Source organism: Dipodomys spectabilis, unplaced genomic scaffold (assembly GCF_019054845.1).
Source record: "Dipodomys spectabilis isolate Male_0828 unplaced genomic scaffold, ASM1905484v1 ptg000125l, whole genome shotgun sequence".
In the NCBI taxonomy this organism is placed as follows: domain Eukaryota; kingdom Metazoa; phylum Chordata; class Mammalia; order Rodentia; family Heteromyidae; genus Dipodomys; species Dipodomys spectabilis.
The window spans coordinates 17141543-17167505 of record NW_024870802.1 but is presented as its reverse complement, the minus strand read 5'-3'; the positions used below and the strand labels follow the sequence as shown (position 1 = coordinate 17167505).

At 37.0% G+C, this 25963-nt stretch overlaps 1 protein-coding gene and 1 non-coding gene across 4 annotated transcripts; both read left to right on the top strand.

The window, feature by feature from the left end:
* Positions 1-8139: 8139 nt before the first annotated feature.
* On the top strand, positions 8140-25849 carry LOC122115689 (cytochrome P450 2C5-like). 3 transcript variants are annotated; one of them, XM_042689104.1, is made up of 9 exons: positions 8140-8304; positions 9433-9595; positions 9760-9909; positions 12249-12409; positions 13954-14130; positions 16480-16621; positions 19334-19524; positions 22787-22928; positions 25511-25849. In XM_042689104.1, the coding sequence occupies exons 1-9, from the start codon at positions 8140-8142 to the stop codon at positions 25690-25692; spliced, it is 1473 nt and encodes a 490-aa protein (XP_042545038.1). In that variant the 3' UTR covers positions 25693-25849. The 3 variants fall into 3 exon arrangements, with proteins under 3 accessions (XP_042545038.1, XP_042545037.1, XP_042545039.1); XM_042689103.1 differs by having other exon boundaries at positions 16474-16621; XM_042689105.1 differs by lacking the exon at positions 13954-14130.
* On the top strand, positions 21228-21333 carry LOC122116046. The gene has a single exon (XR_006148864.1). It is a non-coding gene; the product is annotated as a U6 spliceosomal RNA (small nuclear RNA).
* Positions 25850-25963: the final 114 nt, after the last annotated feature.

Sequence of the window (25963 nt, the reverse complement as noted above, 5' to 3'; positions counted from 1 at the left end):
AAAATTAAGTGGCACAGATAGAGAATGTCTGCAATGCCAGTGCTCAGGAGGCTGAGGCAAGAGGACCATGGTCCTAGACTGGCTATGGCAAAAAAGATAAATAACTCACATTTATGTGAAGAAGAAAACACTGTTCATTAGCCCAGAACATAGCCACAATATCTACATTCATAAGGTTATTCTTTGCACACCTAACAAAGTTCGGGATAGAATAGGATGAACACACGTTTGATGACCACTCTGCATGTACAACCATGCTTGATACTCACAACCTGGATGCACAACTACTGCCTGCCATTTGACTGAAGTTTTCCCCTTCTACTTGAACTCATAGCTCAGACCCAAAGTGAAAGATCTGGCTGCTCCTGAAATGTTCCCAAGGGAATCAAGAACAAGGAGAGCAATCTGTATGGGTCAGTGAGAAAGCAGCACCCACCATTGGTTTTCCTCAACCCCTCCATCAGGCAGCTAGCTTCCTCTTGAACTCTGTCCTCAATGCTCCTCTTCCCCATCCCCAAATTCCACAGAGTCATGAGTGAGAAATGTCTCATCTCTTTCCATTACTGAAAATGATTCCTAGTAGAAGGAGCATCAGAAACTGAGAGGGAGATCCAAGGCCAGACAGATGAAGGTGAAAGCCACACATCACTGTGTTCTTTTCTTCCAAAACCACACCCACTGCCCACTATGCAAATATGCACACTCTCAGGCACACTTAACATGGCGTTTACTAAATTGGTGTACTGCTGGAAATGTGTCTCTTCCAGAAAACTCCTCGCCATGATCAACCAGGGCTTCCTTCACAGCTTCATATCTATGAAGCACCACAGTGGGCTTCATAGGAAAATACACAGTAAATACAGGGCCATAGAGTTTTGAGAACTGAAAATTTGAAGGGAAACGTAAATTTTAGCAAGAGAAGTCATTATTTGGTCTATTTCAACCAGATATTATCATCGAAATGTTTATGCTCTTAGTCTAGTACACAGAGTGTGAAATAGTTCCGAAGTTCATACATGGACACAGTGGTGAGTTTTATAGCTGTCACTTTCTGAACAACAGGCAATATGCCATGCACCTGCTGAGGCAGTTGGTTCACAGATTAATCTGTACATGACTACAGCTATTGAGTGTATTCATCATGCTTCATAGTATCCAATGAGTGTATTCATCATGTTTCATAGTGAATGCAGCTGAGGTCTTGGCATTCTAAACTCATTTCCAATGTCTCTGGACTAATGATTAGAAGATTCAGTTTTGAACCTGTGTTTATTCAACATTTGATGCTTGATCAGTTAGTTTATCATTCCTTTAGGCTCCTGTTGAAGTCAATGCCGATATCAACTGCTTCAGGATGAACTGCACACTCTGGGTGTGGATAATCTAGCTCTGAAGCCCTCACAACAGTAATGGCTTGCAACAACAGGTGACTTTTACTGCCTAAATAATTTTGGAGTATAATGATATAACAAACACGGGGAGTGTCCCTCCTCCCCAGGCAGCCTCAGGAAATGAAGCATCTCCTGAAAGAATAATTTCTTCCATATTCACTATTCTTTGCTGCAAATAATAAATAAAGTTTAATATTGTTGTTCAACATTTTGTGATTCATCTTCACCAGTGACTTAGCATAAACATGAGCATCGTTAATAGTTATAGAAGCAGTGAGTAAAATGGAGGTCAGGAAAGTTTGGCTTGATAAGATTAGAGCTTGAGCAATCCCAAGTATTTTTGAGCCTTGATTATAGGGCAAAGTAAGCAGTAAGTTGCAGCATCACTCATATAATTATAGAAACAGTTGAAGTCAGAAAATACAGGTCAAAAAAGTTTATGTGTTAGAATGTGAATGATCTCATTTCTTGGTGAACCTTGTATCAAGGGCTAAGTAAGAAGTCATTTACTGTATAACACAAATAATTATGAAAAATGGTTAAGGTCAGAAAATGAAAGTCAGATAATTTGTTTTTTCTCAGTTGTGGTGTTTGAACTCTGGGCCTGGGCACTACCCCTGACCTCTTCAGCTCAAGGCAAGCACTCTACCAATGGAGCCACAGTGCGACTTCTGGGTTTCTGGTGGTTAGTTGAGGAGTCTGAGGGACTTTCCTACTTGGGCTGGCTTTGAACCTTGATCCTCAGATCTAAGCCTCCTGAGTAGCTAGAAATACAGTCATGAGCCACTGGTGCCTGGCATATGTGAGATAAATTTGTGGGTTATTTTGTCATTAAAATTGGAGATTTTATGTAGGTTCTGGTGGCTCATGCCTGTAATGCAACCATCTGGGGAAAGAGTTGACAGAAGGGTGACACAAAGGTCTTCATTCCAGCAGATCCGAAGTAGCTGTCCTCTTGCCTCAGACACTTGATAGGCTTCCATACTTGACTGACTATAGACATCTTTACTTGTTTGTTTGTTTGATTGTTTGTGTGCCAGCCATGGGGTTGGAGCTCAGGGTCTGGGCTCTATCCCTGAGCTTCTTTTAGTAAAGCTTGTGCTTTACCACTTGGGCCATAGCTCTAATTGTGACTTTTTTTGGTAGCTTATTGGAGAAAAGAGTCTATAGAGTTTCCTCCAAGATCTGGCTTTGAACTGGCATCCTCAGATCTCAGCTCCATGAGTAGCTAGGATTACAGGCAGGAGCCATCAGCCCCCCATTGATGTTTCTACTTTGTGTTTTCCTAAATCAGGAATCTTTGAGTGTTTCCTTCAGGATCGCGACCTTCCCAAAGAAGCAAACTATCAGCATTTCCAAAGTTCCAAAGGGTGATTTTGTGTCATTGTTTTTGATGGTTTAGATTCCAGAAATAATTCATAATGAAGATGGCATAGTACGACAATCACGTCAGTGAGGGGGACAATATTATCACCTACTCCACTACCACGTGCTCTAACTCCTTCTTTTAATAAGATGGCATCTGTCAGATCCCTCTCTTGTGGATGTTTGCATTTTACATGTTATTATGCAAACATGGCAAAGTACTTACTACTGGATGGAAAAACTAAGTTATCTTATTTACTTTTGTTTCCATTAATGATCCTTGCTTGACTCAATGATCCTGACCTGAAAGGCTAAACAGGATGAAATTTCTAATTCTATCCTCACTTTTGTTTTCTCAAAGGTTTACTGTTTCTTAAAGACTTTTTTGTATTGAAACAAACTGAATTATAACAGGTGTTAGGCCTGCTTTTTGGGCTTGTTTATATTTTAGAGGAACACACCTGATGTTTTTATTAAAATGTTTTTATTGTTATTATAAAGGTAATGTACAGAGAGGTTACAGTTGCATAAGTCAGGTAGAGTATATTTCTTTTTGGACCAAGTCTCCCCTTTCCTTTTTCTCTCCAAATTTGTTCCCTCCCATCTTCACTCATAAGATGATTCCTTTTCATTATATGATTCATGATTTCATTCATGATTCATTCATTAGATGGTTCATTTTCACCATAGAGTCTAGAGAGTACCATTGCTTTCTTGGTTCACCCTTTTGATGTTTATTTTTGAAATCCTTTAAACCCATGCTCTGAGAATTCACCCTTAACTCTAGCATTTGAATCCATAATCCACATGAGTTGTGTGGAATGTTCAGCGACAAACTGGAGTGAGAGGTGGGACAGGCACAAGAACCACTCTTGAAGAAAACATGAGCAGCTCAGAAGTTTTTGCAATACCAGAGTGATTAGAACTTCAAATGCTTCTTTTCTTGGCCCCCATTCTCAGAAACAGCCCCTTTGATTGCAACATCTGTCTCAATGGAAATGTCATTGCTCTGTTTTTGAAAACTAGAACTAATTTATTCCAAATGTAATTCTCAACTTCATGATTTTTTTTATTAGCCTTATTTTCTGTGTATGTGGTTTCCAGGGCATAACCATTTTGATTTCTGTGCTATATGATAACAAGGTAGACCCTAACACAGAAATGTTTGACCCTGGCCACTTTCTAGATAAGAATGGCAACTTTAAGAAACATGACTACTTCATGCCTTTCTCAAGAGGTATCAGTCTACTATTAGTCCATTTGTCTGTGTATCACCCACTCCAAATTCCATCCAACAGCCATATTCTCTAGGGTAGATGCAATCACAGGGCTTAATATTGTAACAATTACATGCCAGGAATAACTACACTAGTGGATTTTTTTTTGTTTCTCTAGGAAAATGGACTTGTGTAGGAGAAGGTCTGGCCCATATGGAGCTGTTTTTATTCCTGACTACCGTTTTACAGAACTTTGAACTAAAATCTCTAGTTGACCCATAGGACAGCCATACCATCCCAGCCATACCATCCCAGTGGCCAATGGATATGCTGCCTTTCCACACACTTACCAGCTCTGCCTCATTCTTGTCAGGCCAGGAATACTTGAATGAGATCAAACAGAATCAAGTAGGCAGCTACATAATATTAAGAAGCCAATGTATGATACAAAGAATGACTCAAGAGATGCAATCTGGTAAAAAATTAATTGGGAGTTTAAAAAGCTAAGAGAACAACAGATCAAATAAAAGAAAATACTTGGTTGAAAGCCCTACCAATGGGGAAGATCAAGTGAAAGAGAGAAAATCAAGACTAGAAGACAAGAGGGATGAGTTCACATTTTCACTGACAAAAGAGAAGCACAGAGAGGCAGTCTCAATAGAAACAATTAGAAAACAGTTCTGGACACTGTTAATAGTCCAACAGGAGGATTAGAGGAATCCCAAGACACAATCACAAGGTAAGTCAGATGGCACTGGCAAGACTAACAATTCTACCAGCATAGTAAATACACCTCTTCCACAAAACTTAAATCCAGGGTGGGGATTTAAGGAAATAATGACTACTTTGAGGTATAGGGCTGGCTTCTCTAAAGAAAAATGTGTCATTGCTCCTCTTGTCACAGGGGCTTCTAACAAAGGGAAATCTGTTGAGCATGAGTTTGTTGCAGGCTTGAAAACAGTCATAGCTCAGGGAATCTTGGGATAGCTTGTAACAGTGTTTGGGTGAAATATGAACTGGCTCAAATAGTGAAGGGTGCAGTGGTCAGATGCCCTAAGTCATGGTCTAGCCCAAGCACCGAGCCTGTGGCTGGCAGAGTGTGTGTACTGAGGGAGAGGAAAGTCAGAGGGCTGAATAGAGTGGATTTAGCTTCAAGTCTTATGACACATGTACAGAACTCAAGTATTTGTCATAATGGTAGAATAGAAAAGTGATAATGAATACAGGCCAAGAGGAGATTTTCACAAATAGGTGAAAGTGATCTGTGGCAAAGCCAACCAGTCATTTGGTTCCAATCTTACCTTGTCACCATGTATTCAATCCTTAGGGAAAAAAAAGTTTTTTTATAAAATTCAGACTACTTGGTCTCAAAGATTGTTCATATCATTGTAAGAGGAAAAGGTCATGTGGGATCTTCATTTCACCAGAAAGAAGGGGCATCTATTTCTCAGGGTATAAAAAGATGAATCAAAACTACTGAGCTTCTTTTATGCAGAAGAAGGTGATGTGATACTTTTTTCATCTAGAGCTATGTAGGTCAAGCAGTTACTACTTCCTCTTTCTACGTAATGTGTTTTCCAGCATCTGGGGTCACTCAAACTCTAAAGGTTATAAATGTATACTTTTCTGAACTCTATCAATTATTAACTAAATGCATATTTATTGGAATGTCACTGATTAAGAACAAAATCATGTATTTTTAATTTTTTATTATGAAAATACCATACAGAGTTACAATTACATGGGCAAGATAATGAGTACATTTCTTACCAAACATTGTTTCCTCCTCCTTTGTTTCCCCTTCATATCCCTTCCCATGTCCCGCCCCCCCCCCCCCCCACCACCATATCTCCTCCGGCCAAAGTTGTAAAGTTTGTTTTTTGACATAACAACTTGTACATCTCATTGTTGCAATGGGTCCACCTGTATCCCTATTTAAACGATTTGTTTGTTCCCTTCCCCACCACAAATTATATCAACATCAAATACAGTGAAAGCAGAAGTTATATCGTGGGGGAGGGACATACAAAGCAACAAAGAAATCATCTTACATATGTGTTAGAAACAATCGCATGAAAGTAAAAAAACATTTGAATACTTATCTTGTGGTTCATTTCACCTAACATCAATATATCTGCCCTTTTCAGACATATACTAGTTCAAGTATTTTTTTGTAAACACAATTGAATTGGATGTCTTCCTCTAGAGGAAGGGAATGTAGACATCATAGCTAATGTGAGACAGAAATAGAAATTAAGGAAATGTGTGTTTTAGGCTCAGTTCAACTAACTGGTATTTATGACTTTCACCAATGTCCTCAATATCTAATATTCAGTTTCTAAGCACTAAAAGGGAACAATTTAATGGTGGGCAAGGAAAAATGAGAGAATAAAAATGGTTATGATAACTAGGTAAGATCTCAAAATCCCTATATCCAGACTGAAACAATGATAGGCAACTGAATTTTAACAAGTTTTAATTTTCCATACAAAGAAAGAAAAGAGGCCAAGTATAGGGGCTCAGGCCTGTAATCCCATTAGGGGCAACTGCTATTTAGGAAGCAAAGATTCAGAGGACTGCAGTGAGCCAACTTAAGCAAATAGCAAAACCCTGCCTCAGGCATGGGGGTGTGTGCTTGTAGTTTTAGCTTTGGTGGAGGGCTAGGTAGGAAGATTATGATAGCTTTAGTGAGCATAAATATAAAATTCAATTTTTAAATAAATAATTAAAACAAAGATGGAGGTGTGTCTTAAGTGTTATAGCACTTTGCACTTGTAAGTACAAGGCCTGAGTTTCAATCCCAGTACCACCAAAAATTAAAATTAAAACTATCGACTGTAGTCAATTTAGAACAAATATGATATCCTTACAAACATACCTTTAGTAACACATTACTTTCCAAACATTATATGTTAATTTAGTAGTATTTGAGTCTTTCAGTGTTGCATCCTGTGGTTGTATTTTACTTGAGTTTAGATGTCCTTATGATCCATGATGACTCAATTATGTCTACATAATTCAGTAACTGTTACTCTCTATACTGTCCCTTCTTTACTGTGTATTATTTATGAATTATTTAATGTCATCAATGGGTTATACAAGAGGCTTTCATATTGACATATTCATTTATACAAACATTGTATCTTATTTTATTTTCCTTTCATTAAGAAGAGACCAAAATCAGCCTAACAGCTTCTCTGGTTTGAATGACAAATAGAAAAGCTGTCATTCCTCTTATCGCACCACTAAATCACATGATGAAGGCTTTCCCTTCAGTAATACTGAGCAAATTTCAATGCTGCAGTGGTGGGAAGAGAATTCCAGGACTGTTCTTCATGAAGCCATGGTGCATGGCAACGGCCATGAGACAATCTCCCTGAAACCCTAGCTCTTCCACCTATGAGCCACGTGGCATCCACAGTTCTGAACTCCTGATCCTCCCTTACCTCACTAGAAAAAGAAAAATAATAAACATCTTAGCTTTCCATTTTTCTCTTCTATAATGATCAAGGACCTGCAACTTTGGATCAGTACTCAATATATATTTGGCTTTTCAAAATGAAGGACTGATGCTAGGTATTTTACATTTGGTTAGAAATAAAAATAGACAAGTCTACCAACTTCTTGAAGAGTCTCAGTAGTGACAACACATCTGGAAGTTTTATATAGAGCAAAAAACAAGTTTAAATACACATTTCCTGGAAAATACAGAATATCCTAAATTCCAAAACTTCCCAACGTGTCACTATACTCTTTATTTGACTTATGCAATTGTAACCCCTCTGTACATCTACCTTAGAATAGCAACAAAGTTTTTTTTAAATGAATACCATATTTGAATAATGTTCAAGTTGTTGACTTTAATACTTCTCAACCATAGCTGAACATTGAAAGCAGGTAGGTTTGTATTTTAAGTAGCAATATTTGATCGCTAACAAGTGCAACTAAATCACAATTACCTCTGTGCCCTCTGGAAAGAGGGACATGTGTACAGGTCATTCTACTTTTATCACTATAATGACAAAGTCTAATCAGAAGAGAGATTAAAGTAAACTTCTACCTAATTCATGACTAAAGCATTCAAGAGGCACACCTACAGTCTCAGGGAGCCTTATAAAAGTCTGCCCTGCAAGCTCACAGTACTCTCAGAAGACGAGAAGGCCTCAATGGGTCCAGTAGTTATCCTGGTGCTGGGTCTCTCCTGTCTTCTCTTTTCAATATGGAGACAGAACTCTGGGAAAAGGAAGCTCCCTCCGGGCCCCACTCCTTTCCCAATTATAGGAAATATACTGCAGGTTGATATGAAAGACATCACTAAATCTTTAAACAAGGTAAGTACTCTTCATGTTTGCCCAATAGTCTCTGACAGATATTAATGAAGCCATATTTCCAATGTACTGCTGAAGGTAGAATAGCCTGATTTATTATCATAAAACAAAATCCTTGTAAAAAGTGTAACATGCTTGTAACCATTCCAGTTTGTATTTTAGTCATGGAATGAAGTAATGTATTATGTGAGTGGGTTACTGTCTATTTTAGTCTCCGTCACAAAACTGAAAATGTTATGGATGGTTCTCCCCATCTTAGTTAGTCAAATTTATGATGATTTTTTCCTGAAGCTTCATGGTAAGAAAAGTTCTGTGATTAAAAGTTAAATTGAAAAACTCATATAGCATATTAGACATTGATTTTTTTTAATCATGAAAGCTAATTCTCTGAGAAGCTGTGAGTGATTGAAAGGAACTATCTGTGAGGATGAGAGAACATAAAGACATGAGACCATTTAGGGGATACTGATGGTGTCAGAGTCCACCTGGATTTTTGCTTAAAACTTTGGAGCAAAAAATGCTGCTGGGTGAGAAATTGTTTGGGAGGATTTTTCATGTACTAGGGCAGCCTCTGTGGGGCCCACTCTCTGCTTCTAATACCGATAGATCCCACACTGCACTTGCCTATAGAAACACCTGTGCTGACTTAAAACTGCAGTTTCTCTTGTTTGTCAAAGGAAGTAATATTCTCACCAGTAAGAGATTCAGAGGTTATCTGAAAGCAGTAATCTGATGCTGGTTAGGAGTACAAATGAGAATTAAACATATACCAAGCATGGAATTGTCCAATAAACCTTATCAATGGTGCTCTAGAAATGAACTTAGAATCCACAGACCTTTGTTTTGTTCTTTGTGAATCATGACAAGCCTTCTGTGTGTGTTGATGTAAAGATGAATGATAATGTTGTATCAACTGCTCCATCCATTGCATGGCACATTATAGGCCATCTCCAAGTGACAGCTATAGTAAACCTCCTTTATAGCATATGATCTTTGCAAATATTTTAATTTGTGTTTGCCAAAATAAAGAAGCATAAAAAATACAATGATGATATCAGTTTTGCTCAGGCTCACTATGAGGAACAAATAATGGCTTCTTTCACTAGTATTTTTTTTCTTTTCATTTTCAAGTTCTCAGAAGTCTATGGCTCTGTGTTCACTCTGTATTTGGGCATGCAGCCCACTGTGGTGTTGCATGGATATGAAGCAGTGAAGGAAGCTCTGATTGACCAAGGGGAGGAGTTCTCTGGGAGAGGCAGGTTCCCATTGGCTGAAAAAGCTAACAGAGGCCTTGGTAAGTGTACATATCCATGTATGTGTATATTTGTGTGTGGGCAGAGGATGTGTTGATAAGGAGGATGGAAAAAGAGCCAAAGCTTGGCCATCCCTATACCTGCCATCTGTCAGCTTCTTTTTCCTTGCTTGACTTCGTCCATGTTTCTGCTTCCCTTAATTTAGGAATTGTTTTCAGCAATGGACACAGATGGAGAGAGATGAGACGCTTCTCACTCATGACCTTGCGGAATTTTGGGATGGGGAAGAGGAGCATTGAAGAGCGTGTTCAAGAGGAAGCCCGCTGCCTCGTGGAGGAGTTGAGGAAAACCAAGGGTGAGTGCTGCTTTATATCACTATTTTAGAGAGGAATATAAAGGCTCCATTAAATCCCTTCTGTTTCAGAAATGGCTTATTTTGTCTTCCAATCAGAAATCATGAATGTAATTTTTTTGTTTTATGGCAGTAATTGGGGTTTGAACTCTGGGCTTTAAACTCTTGCCCAGATCATGGCTGGTGCTCTACCATTTCAGCTATACCTCCAGTTCAAGCTTCTAGCTGGTGAGAGATTTGCAGCGATCTATTTGCCTGGGCTTGTTCCCAACCACAATCCCCAGATTTCAGCCTCCTGTGTATCTGGATTCTTGTCAAGAACATCACATCATCATGTAAAGGTTGCCAAAAGGGAACTCAAGCGTGGTTGAAGGGAAGAGTGTTTATTGAGAGAGGGAGAGAGCAAACCTTGAGCCTCACAAAACGGAGTTGGGCGGAGCAAGAGAGATTATGAGGGGAGGAGAAAAATTATATAGGGAGGGGGTGTGTCCACAGTGGAAGCAGAGATGATCTCAGAGGGAGCTTGAGCTGCACCCAGGCATGCCAGTTGTTTGGGTTTCAAGTTCTGGCCAGGGACTTCTAGGATTCAAGAGGAGAGAACCAAAGGAATGAGCCTCTAGCCTCTGGCTTTCCATGTGGACCTAACACACCAGTGTCTGGCAAAATAGATATTTTCTGTTTCTTTTCTGAAGAGTTAAGGAACAATGCTTCCCTCTTAGCATAATTGAGGTTATGTAATGTAGCCATTGCATGATCGTGCTCGCTAATTGAACAGTGTGGTAATGACCCTGTCTACCCACAAAGGTGCAACTATATAGTATGCTTATTATCATTGACATTTCAGTGATTTCTCAGTATCCATGCCTACAATTTTGGATAGTCGTGGTATGGTGTAAGATTTTATTTTCTTTATTGTCTCAATAAAATTCATTTCAAAAATTATTTCTCTGAAAATATAGTACAATTTCTATAGGTCAACATTACTTATTTCTTCTTACCCAGTATTTTAGAATTTTATTTATGTATTTTGAATAAATATGTGCTCTATCTGTAAAATACACACAATTAGCTATATTTCAACTATTATGATCAGTTCTTTATCCAGTCTTCTTTTAGTGTATTCCAGCTCATTTTTCAATTTCTCTCCATGTGTATTGGATTTTATGTTAAAAATCTTCTGTTAATTACACATTTACCTAAATCTACCAACCTATAGTTACAATGGATATAATTGTCCACTCAGATTCCACATAACCTGGCTTTTTAAATTCATTGTTCCAAATAAATTGAAAGACTTAAAATCAGATTTAACCTGTGAATGTCACACCTGCAGTCATAGCAAATCTCAACAACTTCCCAAATAACTGCCCCCTTCATAGATATAATAAAAGTTTTTCTGAGAGCTTAGACTCATTTCAATCATTAACTAGCCTACATATATGCAACCAGCTCAATGACACTTGTTTAATCCAAAAAACCCACGTCAATTCACAATATCTTTAATTCATGACTATTTACTTTCAGTTTAAACTCAGTAGCATTTTACATGTTGATGATTTGCTCATAGCCATTTCATTGTACAGAGTGCCAAAAAATAAAATTAATCTGTCAAATAATAGAACCTGAGAGGCAGACAATTTAAATATATATGTATATATTGTTTATTGCAGAATTTCAAAAATTCAGCCCTGTCCATAAATTAAATTTTGTGTTTGATTAGACTTAGTGTCTACTTATTCCTTAGGGAGAGGAAATTTACTTATTAATTTTGAAATGAAAAAAAATCTCCCATTTATTAATGCTATGTTTTTGTTTGCCTTCCCTGACATTTACATTTAATAACAGGCTTAAACTTAGTTATTACCCTTTTTCCTCATGCAACATGAAAGCCTTCTGCTTTTTACCTTTGTTCATTCTAGTACTTGAACTCTGGTAAAATCTCTCTTTAGTTTCTCTCCATTGGTGATTCAAAAAAGCTATAGACACCTGATATTCCATCACAGTCTTTCTCAGTTTTGTGTAGTCTATAGGTTTTGGAAACAGATATATTGCTACTCTGAATGGTTGACTATTAGGTATGTAAAAGTCTTCTTTTTCCAAAATAGCATATATCTGATTGAATGACTATAGGTAAAGGCAATTAGTATGAACTGACATTATTTTGCTAGTTGGTTTGTACTGGCCAACTCAGGTTCCAGGTTAAAGATATGCAGGTTTAATTAAAATGGGATATTTGGCTGTTAGAGGAATTTACAAGTAAAACAGTAATAAAAATTGGTAAAGATGACAAAGGCTGAGTACAGTATTTCATATGTATGTTTCATTTGTTTCTAACTCTTCAGGCTCACCCTGTGACCCCACCTTCATCCTGGCCTGTGCTCCCTGCAATGTCATCTGCTCCATTGTTTTCCAGAATCGGTTTGATTATAAAGACCAGAACTTCCTGAACTTGATGAAGAAATTGAATAAGAATGTTGAGATACTGAGCTCACCATGGATACAGGTGAAGCCAAGATCTTTTCTTCCTAAAAAAACACTTGTCTTTTTTTGTTGTTGTTCAGCAGACCCAAATTAAATAAATAGTAAGGTGAATACTTGGACCCAACAGTGCTACCTAAAGAATGATAGAGTGCCATTCAGGAAGTTACTGCCTATGACAACACACTCTAGCATTTTCCCTATTAGTTTCCAGTTTTATATTAAAACTCTTGATCAACTTTCAATTGATATAACTTCAGGGAAATAGATAAGGGTCTGGGTCATTTTCTGCAGTTCCAAAATGAAGCATGTTGAAACTCGTTTAGGAAACAGGGAAGGAAATGATGAGGGAGAGTAATGGATGAGTCTAGATATATTGTCTCATCTAGATGTATTGTGTAGCTGGGCCTTGTTGGCTCATAGATAAACATTAGTTACGCAGGAGAGTGAGACCTGGAAGATCAGGGATTTGAGCCAGCCAGGGCAGAGAAGTGTGACAGAATCCATCTCCCAAATAGTCAGCAAAAACCAGCCATGACCAAGAAAGCCAAGCAACAGTCTGGGGCTCTGAGTTCAAACCCCGGTCCTGGCACCAAAAGGAAAAACGCATTTTATTTATATATGGACATGTCAAAAGGAGAACCTTTGACAGCTAACTGATGTTGAAATGGAAGAAAAACAATATAATCAGCTGAGAAAGATGTCTAAGCCTAGAGGATTGACTCAAGTTAATGCGCTTAAGCAATTAATTTGATATTTCCCAATTTAAGCAATTAATTTGATATTTCCCAATAAATCCCAAAGGGATTTTCCTATAAATTGCTTTGTTCAGGTCCTGATAGATGCCTAGTGGATCAGTGGATATCCAGGTGCTTACTGAAAGCTTACATTTCCCACAGGTTTATTTTGCAATCAGACATCTCATATTCATGCTATTACTGAGCAGAAGTATTTTTCCTCAGAGAGGAAGCATATTTGCAACAATAGAAACTACTAGGAACCACTGAGTAGAGTCAGAGTGTTTGCTGATTCCACTGTGATCCTAGATGAAGAGGTAGCCTGGGGAGAAATGACAAAATTGAACTATAAAAGTCTTCACAATTAGGACTGGGAAGGTGGCTCAGTGGTAGAGCGCTTGCCTTGCATGCATGAGACCCTGGGTTCAATTCCTCAGCACCACATAGGCAAAAAGAAAAAAGCTGGAAGTGGCACTGTGGCTCAAGTGGTAGAGTGCTAGCCTTGAGTTGAAGAGCTGAGGGACAGCGCCCAGGCCCAGAGTTCAGGCCCCATGACCGGACCCCCAAAAAAAAAATCTTCACAATGTTTTACAGAGTTTGGCATGGCTTAAACTCTGTAAAAGTTAATAAAATGTGATCACAGAGAGGCTAGGTACTCTATCATGAGACTGTATTTTAGTGTATCCTTGAACCCCTCTCATTTTATGTGTTCCATTGAAATTTCCCTTCAAGATGGAAGCCATGTGTCATTTTTATTTACAGCCAAATTTTCTATGATATATATGGTATGTACATGCAAATATGTTTATTAAGTTATTACTTTTGCTTTTAGATCTACAACCTTTTCCCTGATCTCATTGATTATCTACCAGGAAGACATAAAATATTACTAAAAAATTTTGATGATATACATAGTTACATTTTGAAGAAAATAAATGACCATGAAGAATCACTGGATGTTAATAATCCAAGAGACTTGATTGATTGTTTCCTGATTAAAAAGAAACAGGTAAAATGTCAAAAATCACGTTTATTTGAATCCTTGAGCATTCTGTGACATACTAACTAGTCTGTTTTACTAGAGATGTTTAAACCATCAGACCAGCAGTGCTTGAAAAAGCAAGTTATCAGTTATATAAAGGAATCTACATTAAGCATCCTGGGAAACTTAAAATTAATTTCTCAAATAATTAGAATACATTTACTCTTTTTATATAAAATAATATAATAAGGAGAAGCAGAATGCACATGGCAGGTAAATAGAAACAATTTTCCTGCAAAATATGTGTCATTATATAAAGATGAGTGTCATTATTATATACTGTATAGAATAGATTATGTAATTATGGTGGACTTCCTGCACGTTCTCTAAGTCAGAATAGGTTTTGAAGAAATAATTTTGGAATGATTCTTAATTGGTCTTGGTTAATCTTCCTTATAATGGATTGTTAATTGTGGTATTTAAAAATAGATACACAATATTATTTTATTATGCCTTTCACATTTTTATTAACAAATTTATTATGTAAAGGCTTCTATTGTGATATGTTATAGATGTGTATAATGTAATTTAGTCAAATTCACCCCTTCTGTTAGGTTTACTAATTCATCTTCTTTATATAGATTTTAGAGGTTTCCCTTATGTTTTTTCACATAAACATATAATGAGTATATTATATAGGCAACATATATGTAAAATACATATAGATAATTCATAGATAATGTGTATTATATATCTATATAATATACTGCAATCAAGCAAGTAGAATTGAATCCTTATAATTTACCATGGGATTACTATAACACACTTATGACAATCTAGTGTGAAATTAGAGCGAATTAGTGTCTGACTACACTTTTAATCCTCCCCCCTCAAATTGCATCCTTCCTCGGTTGTTTTGTCACACATTACATCTTAGTTTATCTTAGTAGTACTAACTTCTCCTGCATGATGATAGCATATGAGATAAAATTAGTGCTTTAGTCCATAATATGGAAACATTAGATTTTCGTTCATTTAGATTTCCATTAATTTTTCAACATTTATACAGCCTAGAGTATAATAATCTAAGTGACCTGCAACTATTAAGTCTCCAAATTTATTATGACAGATGGAGCTTTAATATTGGTGTTTGAACATACTATGTTAGAGTAAGTTGACCTCAAGTTTTAAGAGTAGCTATAGTTTGATGATCATAGAAAAGTAGATATTACCAAAGATTGTTTAACTTGACCAGCTTTCAAAGCATGTGATGCTGATATAGTCAAAGAGATGACTCTTTTCCAAGAGTGTACAAATATTGAGAGGATCCGTTTAATTAAATTGTTTTAATAACACATTATTAGCCATACTGCAAGTCCTCTGGAGATTACAAAAGCATGATGGATTTAATGTTGGCCCAGACACCAGTTAGAAAATGATGTGTTTTGACCATTTAATGATTTCCTCATTCAACATCTAAAACTACAACCTTGTTGACAACTTGGTTTTGGACCATCTTCTCAGTCCTTGGCACTGCTTCATCCATCCCCTCTCCTTTGTTCCAATGACAAGTTAATGTGAACATATTTTGTCTTCATGATTAGTGTCTCTTCAGCCCATGCATTCCTAGTCATTCCTACTCAGGTTCCCTAGACCACCTGACTTGGTGCTTCCCATCTGCTGACTCATCGGGTTTTGATGAACCCATTCTCATTCCTTGTGACTCCTAAGTTTTGCTGCCTTTTAGCTTTTTCACAAGCAATATTTAGCATATGCAAATGTGTGATACAAGAAGTTAAATTGCAATGAGGAGCCATGCCTGTAAAACTACTATCAAGGGGCTGAGATCTAAGGATCAAAGTTTGAAGGCAGCCTGGACATAAAAGTCTTTGAGACTCTTATCTCCAAATTAAACAGAAAATAGTGGGAAGTGGAGCTGTGGTTCAAGTGGTATAGCACTAGCCTTGAGGAAAAGAAGCTCAAGGACAATGCCCACACACTGTTCAATAGCATCAACTGCAAAAAAATTTTAATTGCAGATTTTTGCTTCAGGCTTACAACACCTGTGTCCCTAACTTTCCTACTTGCAGTATTCAATTTTCTGATCTTTTAATATTTAGAGAAAATTCAGTTATTAGTAGCTTAAATGAATGATGAGTTTCATCATCTCAGATTCAGTCACAGCACCAGATCAGAGTAAGGACAGCCCAGGAGGGCTGAAGCCTTACTTAGTCTAAACTAGTCACCATCCCACTGTCAATTGTACATTCCTCTTACTGTTTTACTCTCCAACTTCATACCACTGTGGGATACTGTGAATTCACTGTCATCACATGTGCTGGTAAATAATAAAATTGCATCAAATCTTAGGAGCAGGAAAATCACAAGGAGCCATCAGAATTTACTAATGAAGGTTTGACAATACTTGCAAATGATTTATTTGGTGCTGGGACAGAAACGACGAGCACAACACTGAGATACTCCCTGCTGCTCCTGATGAAGCACCCTCACGTCACAGGTAGGAGCACAGGGGGAGACCTAGGTGAAACTTCGGAAAATATAGGAAAGATGCTGGTAGTATTTGCCTTGTCAGATACGTCTCACAGCTCAACATCCTGTGCCACCACCTGAAATCAGAGACAAGTGATGAGAACACGGCAGGTAGGAAAAGCAGCAAGACTGTCTTGTGTGTGGATTTTCTGTTAGGTAATCGTTGGAAAACTGCTGTAGCATAAATTGACATACAATAACTTGTTTATTTTACACCAAAAACAAGAGCTTTTACAGTAGGCTCTTCTATATATTTTTCAACATTCTGACTATTCTAGTGCTGCCATAGGCCAAAGAGATCTCTTGTCACCAATGCGTAAGTACAAGTCCTAGAAATTAATGAGGATGTATGAGATAAATTCCATTCCAGAACATTTTCTAAAAAGAAACTCATTAGAAAGGTATTATTGAGACAGATGTCATACCTGAAGGAATTTTAAAATTTCAGAAATCTAAGTCCATAAAACTTATGTTTGGTAAAGTTAGAATTTTACAAAGGCATCGGTGATTTTTATCTTTTATAATATTGTTTTATATTCATTGCTTTTAGGTGTAGAAACACTATGTAAAGGTTTAGGACATAAGTATAAAATAATTTCAATGAGAATTAGTCCTCTCACAACAAAAAAGAGAAGAGAATACTTTATTCTCTAACCATCTTATCTAACCAGATAAGATGTCTACCAAAATTCTGATACTCAGAGTAGATGTAATTGTGATAAAGTAACTGAGCCAGACACATGTTGCTTTCACCTAAATTTGGTAACAGGAAAAGTTCTGAGGGAAGGAAAACCAAGCTATGTCTCCAAAATTCCATAAAGTTTCCCCCTTTAATTTTGCCAGTCCTGGGGCTTGAACTCAGGGCCTGGGCCCTGTGAATATTGGTTCAAAAACTGATATGTAATATCTAGTATATTGTTGTGAATGAAGTAAGGGGAAACATACATGTTTATCTCTAAGCGCCTATTTGTAGATGTGGCTAAATATATAAGACAGAGGTGTGAATGCACATTTCACTCTCACATACTAGGATATCAATAAATATTCTCTAACAGTGATTTAAAAAAATCAACTGGGTATCAGGAACCAGTGGCTCATGCCTAGATTCTTATGTACTCAGGAGGCTGAGATGTGAGGATTGAAATTTGAAGCCAGGCCAGGTATTAAAGTCAATGAGACTCTTATTCTTATCTCCAATAAACTACTCAGAAAAAACGCAGAAGTAGTGTTGTGGCTCAAGTGATAGAGCACAAAGTACATATTATTGAGCACAAAGAAGTTCAAGGACAGCACCCAGGCCCTGAATTCAAGCTCCAGGTCCAGTAAAAAAAAAAAAAAAAAAAAGAAAGCATCATTATTTAGAAAATGAACATAATTTTCCAAAGCAGATTCTAGGATGCCCAATATGGATATCATCAGAAAGTGGTTTGATAATGTGAGTAGTACTGTACATTTGTACACATGCATACACAAAGATATACACTATTTGTATAATGCTTAAATAATAATCATTTAAAAATAAAAAATGTTTATTGTTTTTCTTTGAGAACCACCATTTCTTCTTCTTCATTTTTATTACGGTACATTTATTGTTCAAATGTATTTAGTGCTGATACTTCCATAGATGCATACAAATATTTTCATTTTTATTATTTAATAGATGTACAAAGGGTTTCAATTCAGCACAGTCTTTCATGCATTACAATGTGTCTGGACCAAAGTCAGTCCCTATAACATACATTCATTCATAGTTTTACTTAATTATGTCCTGTTTAGTTTTTGAAATATATTCTTCTATTGATATCAACTACAGAAAAAGTAAACTCCTTTTTAAAAAGACACATTATTTACTTTTTATCTATAAACTAATAGAATTTAAAAGTCTTTACTGTAGAATTATCTCTTTTATCAGCAAAAAATATTTCTGAATTCAAACAAAATGGGAATATTTTATTAACATCTTCAAAGTCATACTTAGAACGATTTATGTTGGCTAGCCCATAAATTAGCATTCATATTTGCGGAAATTTGTGAAATCCCCTAAGATACAAGTAAAGATAATAGTGTCCTCAAAAATGTACTTTTATTGTCAATATTTTATTCCCTTTATTTTAAAATGCTTTATTATTACAGTTTTATAAGTATGTAGTTCCTATGATAATATACTTTTTACATATTAAATAAAGGTATTTTACTTCAATGTAAAGTATATTACATGTACATTAATAGTCTTTTTGTTTTTTTGTGTTTTTCTTAACAAGAAACTAAATTAACTTATTATAAGGCTACTAAGTAGGATGATGTGTGTACATGCTGATGTATTAATACTCCATGGGGCATGTATTTTTTTTACTTCAAATCTTTTTTTTTTTTTTGGTCCAGTTGTGGGGCCTGAACTCTGGGCCTGGGTGCTGTCCCTCAGCTCTTCAGCTCAAGGCTAGCGCTCTACCACTTGAGCCACAGCGCCACTTCCGGCATTTTTCTTTTTGCTTATGTGGTGCTGAGGAATCGAAACCAGAGCCTCATTCATGCAAGGCAAGCGCTCTACCACTAAGCCACATTCCCAGCCCTTACTTTAAATCCTGTTAAGATTCACTATCACAATTTATGTAGCACTGACGTACTGTGATCAATGTGTCTCTTTCTTCCTGTTTCACCATTTCTTATTATGTCTCACCAGCCAAAGTGAAGGAAGAGATTGACCGTGTGATTGGCAGGCACCGCAGCCCCTGCATGCAGGACAGGAGCCAAATGCCCTACACAGATGCTGTGCTGCATGAGATCCAGAGATACATTGATCTTGTACCCATGAATCTGCCCCATGCAGTAGTGACCCGTGACATTAAGTTCAGAGACTACATCATTCCCAAAGTGAGCTTCTTTTCTGCTGAGTCTCCATAGGGAGCTTGAGTTCTTGAGGTCACTGCAGGATTCCTCTCCTCCATACCACCTGAGAGAGCTGCAAAAGTCTCACAGTTGGCTGGTCAGGAGAGGTTGTGGTATAGCAACATTGGGGTTGTATATCCATGCCAAATTATCCTTGGTCTCCCACGCTGTGAATCCCAATTTTGTTCTGCCCCTTAAATTCTTCTTGTTTTGGGGTCTTCTCCTTCTTCTCTTTGTTGTCTTTCCTCTTCCTCCTCCTACTATTCTTCCTTCTCCTTCTTCTTGATCTTTTGGCTATGCTTAGTTTTTGTATTTCCAAATGAATGCAAAAGCTTGTTATTTTTCAATTTCCCAATATGTTCTGCTATAGATAAATTTGGGGGAAAATGTTACCTCAATTTCTTCAATTCACGAATGAGTCCTGCTTCTAATGTACCTATGCTTTACTTTAGTTTCCAAGTAATATTTTGTTTTCAAGATCGATTACAAATATATTCATAGACTCTCTCTGAATACATAGCATTTTCACTATTACTGTTTTATTTTTTCATTGGCTTGGTGCTTGTTGGCCTGTGCACTGTCCATGAGCTCATTTGCTCAAAGCTAGTGCTCTACCAGTTTGCACCACAGTTCCATTTCCAGTTTTCTGGTGGTTAACTGGAGATAAGAGACTCATGGACTTTGTTGACTGGGCTGGCTTTGAACCATGATCCTTAGATCTCCTGAGTAGCTAGGATTACAGACATGAACCACCAGTGCCTGGTTTGATTGTTATTATTTTTATGGTGCCTTTGCTATCATTTGTACCTGATATATAGAAACATAATTGTCTTAATCATTCTGATGACCTCATGAAATGTAAACTCATGAAATTTACTAGTCATTGCTAATGAATTCTCTGTAGATTTGTTTGGAACTTTAAGGTCCGTTACCATAATATCTGCTTTAATATTTTATACTTGCTTTTCCAATTCCTGTGCCTATAATTTTGCTTTGTTGAATTTTTGCACTGGCAGCCAGGATGGTATAAACATCTTTGTTTCATTATGACTGGCAGAAAAGATTTCAAGCTTGGTATTTCACAGTCAATTTTGATATCTTAAGTAGATTAAAAAAAAATAACAGTAGGGAAATTTACCCTATGTTCTTACTTATGTATGAATTTTGACCATAAACATGATAATATTTTGAATCAGATCTATTCTCTGTAATGATTCTTCTTCTTTGAAAAGTTTTAATTATACAGGTGATGTGCAGAGGGGTTACAGTTCCATAATTCAGGTAGAGTAGGTTTCTTCTTGGACACTGCCACCCCTTCCTTGGCTCTCTCCCAGTTTTTCCTTCCCATTCCATCCACAGGTTGTATAGTTCATTTTGAACACAGTGTCTGGTGAGTGCCACTGCTGCATTTGTTCACCCTTTGTCCCTCCATTTCTGTGCCTCCCCTTACACTCCCAAAGAAAGATAAATGAACAAACAGAACAAAGAGGAAGAAAACAAAAAACAGCAAAAGAAGGAAAAAACCCTCATTTTCATTTCCTGGAGTTCATTCCAATAAATATTTCTTTGTATGATCAGATGCACATAGGCATTGAACCTTTGTGTTCCTCTCCCCAAAGTATCCTCTTGTGGTCTCACAGTGTGAATGCCTAGGTTTCTTCTTTTTATGTGTTTAAAATTTTAGTATGGTGCTGTCTTAGGCAGCACATATGGTAAAAAGAAACAATACAGAGAAGATTAGCATGGCCCCTGCATAAGGGTGACTCTCAAATTTGTGAATCATTCCATATTTTTATCAAAATGGATACCGGGCAATGGAAACACTGGAGGAGGGACATTAGGGGCACAGGAATGGAGGAAGGTCTGATAAGCAAATGCAGTCATTGTATTCTAGATGGGTAGTTGTTGACCTTCTATTGCTTTATGCCCTTCTTGCTTTTAAGGTTTCTGCTGTTGAGAAATCTGGTATTATGCTGATGGGCTTGCCACCATAGATGACTCATTGCTTTTCTTTGGCAGCTGTCAGTACTCTTTACTGTTTCTGAACATTTAATGTAACTATAATGTGTCTTGGAGTGATTCTTTTCTGATATGACCTGTTTGCTGTCCTAAAAACTCTTGTACCTGGATTGTTAAAGATTGAGGAAATAGTCTCACATAATTTTATTGACTATGTTTTGTATGGTTTTAGCATGGGCCTTTTCTTCAACCTCTATGTCTATGTTCCATAGGTTTGACTTTTCAAATTTCCCAGGTGGGCTTGTATAATCATTTCATACTTTACTTTTCACCTAGTTCTTCATCTGACTATTCTAATATATCTACATTTTCCTTGATCCCTGATATTCTGTTTCAATTTGATACACTCTTTTGTATTGTTTTTATGATTCATATAGTTTTTCATTTCCAAAATTTTAGTTTAACTATTTTTTAATATTTATGTATCATTATTGAACTTCTTATTTATATATATTTCATTGTTTGTCTTACTTCATTCATCTGCTTATTTATATCCACTTCAAATTCACTCATTTCTTATACTTGTTCATTTTATTGTATTGAAATCATTTTGTTGAAATAATTTTTCTTGTAGTCATACTTTTGAGTTCCTTGGGCTTTAATCTGCTTCAATATCCTTTATGTCTATTGGTATAGAATTGTTAAAATTAGACGATACTTGCCTTTTTTCAATACATTCTTTGTTGATATTTATTGGTTCTGAAGCCAGTTCACTGGATGGAAGTCTTCATTACCTATAGACCAGAAGATTGAACTAAGTGATTTTCATTGTATCTGTCACTGCTTTAACTATTTTTTATTGTTCATGGGGCTTGAACTCAGAGCCTGAGAACTGTCTCTGACCTTTTTCTCAAGGCTACTGGTTTATCACTTAACCACAGTGCCACTTCTGAATTTCTGGTAATTGATTGGAGAAAACAACACCATGGGCTTTCCTGCCTGAACTGTCTGTGAACTGTAGTCCTCAGATCTCAGCCTCCTGAGCATCTAGGATTACAGGTGTGAGCCTTTGGCACCTGGCTTTATATACATACATACATACATATATCTATATATCTACATATGTGTGTATAGATTTATATAGATCTATATACATATAAATTCATACAGATCTTGGTATATATATGTATAGATCTATGTATATATAGATATAGATATAGGTGTCTCTATACATATATCTGCATCTATATCTATATAATTAACTTGCTTATCTGTGTATTGTTCCCAGGGCACAACCATATTGACATCACTGACATCTGTGCTGCATGACCCCAAGGAATTCCCCAATCCAGACAAGTTTGACCCTGGCCACTTTCTGGATGAAAGTGGTAACTTTAAGAAAAGTAACTACTTTATGCCTTTCTCAGCAGGTAACAAAATTTCATTTCCATACCTCAGGATAACTTGGGGGAGGGGGATGTCAGTGGGAACTTACATAAAGCCTCCTTGGGGCTGGCGTATTTCCCATAAACTCTATATTAGAAGTAGCACTCTCAATGCCAATGCACTTTCCTGTTCATGATGCATCTCCACTGTTTGATCAGATTAGTGAGTCTTCATTTTCTCTGTGCATTTCTTCCAAGTTCAACAGGGTAAAGCAAGCAATTCTGGCATTCTTTCTTTACGTATCTCATAATGATCTCTTCCTAAACAGTGAAACTCATTTAGACTGCCCTCACTCACAGTGAGACAGATGGTCTCATCAGAGGTCCCTCCCACATCTTTTTGTGGCATTTGTCACCCCCAGGCTTCTCTATAGAATGAATCTCTCCCAATAGACACAGAAGAACACCAAAGTTCAGTGAGGGAAGATCATTACAGATGACAAGACATGAGGATTTGTGGGTGGAGTATTAACCCATTTGTCACGTTCTTGAACTTGATTATTAAACAGAAAATGGCATAAGCAACATTTTAAGACACTTAAGTTACTTCAACAGGGACAGATAGTAGATGGAAAACAGAGTAAAACATTTTTAAGAAAGTCATGAACCACAGGAACAGAACATTTACTCTTAACAGTGTCAGAAACTGTGAAATAATCCTATGGGTATATCAGCAATGTATGATAGATATCCCACAATGATCACAGAGCACTCTGCTCTTCTTTCAATCTAAGACATGTGTCTGGATATTGAATCCCCACACCTGCAGTATGTGTGCTGTGTGTCTGACCAGGGAGCAGCCTTCCTTCACTGACACTGTGACTTTTTATCTTTTTTGTTTGTTCCTTTATTTATTTGGGTTTTGGTTTTTTTTTTAAGTGTCAGTTGTAGTGCTTGAAGTCAGGGTTTCGGTCCTGTTCTTAAACTTTGTTGCTCAAATCTAGCATTCTACCAATTTGAGCCACAGCTGTACTTCTGCTTTTTTGGTGGATAATTGCAGGTAAGAGTCTCAGGGACTTTCTTACCCTAGGCTCACTTCTAATCATGATCCTCTGATATGAGCCTCCTGAGTAGTTGGATTGTAGGCATGAGTCACTGGCACCCAACTAATGACCTGACCTTTGATATCTGCTTTACATCTATCAATAGATACCATGGGAAAGGCAGTGATCTCTCTTCAAAAATTCACTTTTTTTTACACAAAAGGAAACATTTTAAGTAATGAGAAAATTATGGCTTCAAATGATTTGAGTGTCAGTGACAATCTGAATATGGTATTTGGGAAGCTGAATGAAGGCAAGATTTTATGACTTGATGGACACAAAGAGCACAAGAAAGGACATGAAATGTGGTCTGTGTCTTGATGTCTGTAGGGAAATGTATCATAGACAAAAGGAATTTCATGATATAATACTTAAACTTTGTAATTTAATGTAGGCTGATAAAATGGATAGTTGGGCTGGCAATATTAAAATGCAAAATGTGTTCGCTATTTTTCTGGGGACAGTTCACATGAGCAATATGAATAGGTTTTCTTAGAAAAACACAGATGTCTCTAGAACATACAAAGTGTATCATTGAAACCTGAGACTCAAAATTTTTATAAATCAATAATGAATCCCTGATTAAAATTGTAATAAATCAAAATCAATTATTATTTTAATTTCTCACCAACATTTTATAAAGAAATTATTAGCATCCCCATTTAATATTTGAAGAAAGGCTCAGATATTTTACTAACTTACCCCACATGGGCTGTTAATGATGGTGTCAAGATTTGACTTCTGAGTTGACTTGGAAAGCAGTATTTCCTACCACTAATTTTACATGTAATGAATTCCACTTGCAGTCATGGGTAGGTCTATGTCCTCCACTCTTACATATTTATTATTCTATAGGTACGAAGGTTTAGAGGAAATCGCAAAATATGATCATAGGCCTTCTTGATTAGTTGGGATAATACTAAGAGAGAAGGAATGGGAGTAAGCATCCAGGTTGAAAACAGGAAAAAAGTAAGATTGGGAGCTAAAAGATCTTCCAGAATTATGATCTTTTCCTTTAGCAGGGAATATATTAGAATAACTGATATAATAATTTGGCAGTCCTCAACCAAGCATAGAGAAAGAGTAAAGAGGGAGGAGAGGAAGAGAATTTTTTTGAAGAGCATTTATCATGTAAAAATACTTAATAAAATCCTTACATGAAGATGGTAATCTGTTTTCTTAAAATATAATTTAGTTTGGTATGATTTTCTTTGGATTTGTTTTAGAGAGGATCTTAAAAATGTAGCCCAAAGTAGTTACCAACTCAGGATTCTATTAGTCTCCTGTGCTAGACTTATAAGTTTGTGTGTGCCTGTGCTGCCATTCTCAGATACTGTATTAGTGAAGATTACATATTGCCGGGTATCTGTACACCTTTCCTGCTCTCTGTGCAGGTAATTCACTGAAGGCACATTGACACTTTCTTTTACCAGTTACAAATGCAATGCTTCACACTCTCCCACTTACATACCTGGAGTCATTTCCTGTCTTGACTTTTTTTTTTTTTTTTTACAAAAATTTCAGGCAAACGGATTTGTGCTGGAGAAGGCCTGGCCCGCATGGAGCTGTTTTTATTCCTAACCACCATTTTACAGAACTTCAACCTGAAATCTCTCGTGGATCCACAGGATCTCGATACCACTCCAGTTCTGAATGGGTTTATCTCTGTGCCACCGTCATACCAGCTGAGCTTCATTCCAGTGTAAAGAAGAGCTCTGCTGTCTGGCTCCAGCTGTGCAGCAATCTGCAATTCCCTCCTCTGAGCCATCACTCACCTCCTTCTCCTGCCAGGAATGCTTTCCTGTCCTCCCTTCTCATAATTCCTCTCTCCCTCCCAGATCCAGGAAGATCCATTCTCCATTTTGGAGGGATTCCTGTGTCACTGCACTATTACATCTATAGTCTCTTATGCTTTATAATAGTTTTGTTCACCACTCCATGTTCTAATATTTCTCTAATGCTGATTTACTAATATGC

Excerpts from the sequence above, each read along its gene's own strand:
- LOC122115689 (XM_042689103.1), top strand. The coding sequence starts at position 8,140 with ATGGGTCCAGTAGTTATCCTGGTGCTGGGTCTCTCCTGTCTTCTCTTT. Across the intron at positions 8,305-9,432 it reads TCACTAAATCTTTAAACAAG|TTCTCAGAAGTCTATGGCTC; the intron begins GTAAGTACTCTT and ends TTCATTTTCAAG. Across the intron at positions 9,596-9,759 it reads AAAAGCTAACAGAGGCCTTG|GAATTGTTTTCAGCAATGGA; the intron begins GTAAGTGTACAT and ends CCCTTAATTTAG.